This window comes from Etheostoma spectabile, chromosome 5 (genome assembly GCF_008692095.1).
Source record: "Etheostoma spectabile isolate EspeVRDwgs_2016 chromosome 5, UIUC_Espe_1.0, whole genome shotgun sequence".
Classification (NCBI taxonomy): domain Eukaryota; kingdom Metazoa; phylum Chordata; class Actinopteri; order Perciformes; family Percidae; genus Etheostoma; species Etheostoma spectabile.
Genome location: NC_045737.1, coordinates 19,788,976 through 19,790,791, shown reverse-complemented (window position 1 = coordinate 19,790,791; position 1,816 = coordinate 19,788,976). Strand labels below are relative to the sequence as shown.

General features: G+C 37.9%; 1 protein-coding gene across 1 annotated transcript in view; it reads left to right on the top strand.

Moving 5' to 3' along the window:
* The window catches only part of tmem8b (transmembrane protein 8B), a 34,788-nt gene that overhangs the window by 12,064 nt on the left and 20,908 nt on the right, over nucleotides 1-1,816 (top strand). The window contains exon 6 of the mRNA XM_032515280.1: nucleotides 212-588. Coding sequence (XP_032371171.1) covers nucleotides 212-588 — 377 coding nt within the window. The remainder of the gene's footprint in view (nucleotides 1-211; nucleotides 589-1,816) is intronic.

The window sequence follows — 1,816 nt, the reverse complement described above, 5'->3', positions numbered from 1 at the left end:
AAGAAATCAAGGGACATTTAGAATAGATAAAATTGTGAGATTAATTGCGATTAAATATTTTAATTGTTTGACAGCATTAATTATTATATTGAACAAGATGTTCCAAGGTGCATTTTTATAAGCTTCTGCAACAAGCCAGGGAAAATCCATCATACTGGAATCAGTTTGTTTGATTTCCTTTGTGAATTTGATCTCTTTCTCCTTTGACTAGATTGCTCCAAATCCAATTTGTCAAAGGACCAAGCACAGCCCAGCTCCTCTATGAACATGCCTCAGTCTTTTGGAACAGCGATGGGTTTCTCCCTGTCCGAGACGCTTTCAGTGGCCTCCCTGCCCAGCCAGAATGCCAGTCACCTACACACCTCGGAGGACAGCATTATTTACCTCGCCCCCACAGCCGACACTAACAAGTGCTGGCCCATCCGTCCGACTCTGCGCAATGAGCTTGACACCTTCTCTGTGCACTTCTACGTCTTCTTTGGTCCAAATATATCGATCCCACCGGACAGGGCCGCTGTGTTCGCCATCAACCTGATGCCTGTTTTAGACAGTGGAGGTGTCCTCAACATGGAGCTCAAACTCAACATGGTGAGTCAGTCTGATGACATTAATACTGCTTGTTATAAAGGCGTAATCTGTGATTCAATTGCAGTGTTGGGCAAGTTACTTTTAAAAAGTAATTAGTTACATTTACTAGTTACTTCTTCCAAAAAGTAACTAAAGTAGATACTCAGTTACAAATTATAAAAGTAACTAACTAACTTTGAACATTTAAAAATTTACTCAGAAAGTAAATTATTTACTTTCTAAATACATTTTTAAATGTTCAAATGCGACCCCACCTCCACCCCTCTTCAATGGAACTGAAAATACATGTGCATGTTCAATTCTAAATCTGAATATTGCAAATGAAATGAACACTTAATACAATACATTATTAACAGAAACTGTACACACATCTAAACTCTTTTAATGTTGCTGTGGGACAAAGTGAGACTAGCCTCCAATCAAATGCCATGTACGTAGATATCATGTCTAGTGGAGCCATACAAATAACAACATAGATGTTTTGGAAATTTTGATATTTATTGCCCCTCAACAGGCCGCAACTGGGCAAAATTAAATAATGTGTGTGTGTGTGTGTGTGTGTGTGTGTGTGTGTGTGTGTGTGTGTGTGTGTGTGTGTGTGTGATAAAGCAAGGGAGAAGTGAGAGAGTGACAGCGATTAGCTTCAGAGCGACTAGCCAATCTAGAGTCATAGTGCCTATGTTTTCTGACGACGATGGGAAATCTTTAACAGAAAAAGTCACCCCCCCTCCTTGATTTTATGCAGGCGCCACTTTGACAGTTACTAAACTTTACATCTGAAGCGTTTCAAGACTCTATTTGTCCGTTTTTTATTTCTAAAGAAACACCACAATGTATAAAAGGCTCCATTACCTTGTACCTCACGTTATGGCTCCATAGCAGACGTTTTTAAAAAAATAGGCTAATTATTGTGTCATAACCACGCAACTTGCTGTCGCGTAGTCGACAAATCATCGTATTGCCAGGAGGATGTTTGTTATCAGTAATTAGCCTGTGTTTATGTTATTTCCTAACATATACCTATTCCCATCACTGTTCAGTTGTAAATATACATTTAAAAGACAATTTGATATTAGACAAATAGGTTGGAAGGCTTTTTTGGTAAAGATGTAAACACTACTCAAACTAAAGTCAATTTATGTTTTCTGATACAGTTTGTTTACTAAAACCTTTAAAAAAGAAAACAAGATTGTTGACAAACACAATATGCTTATTTTCATAATCAAGG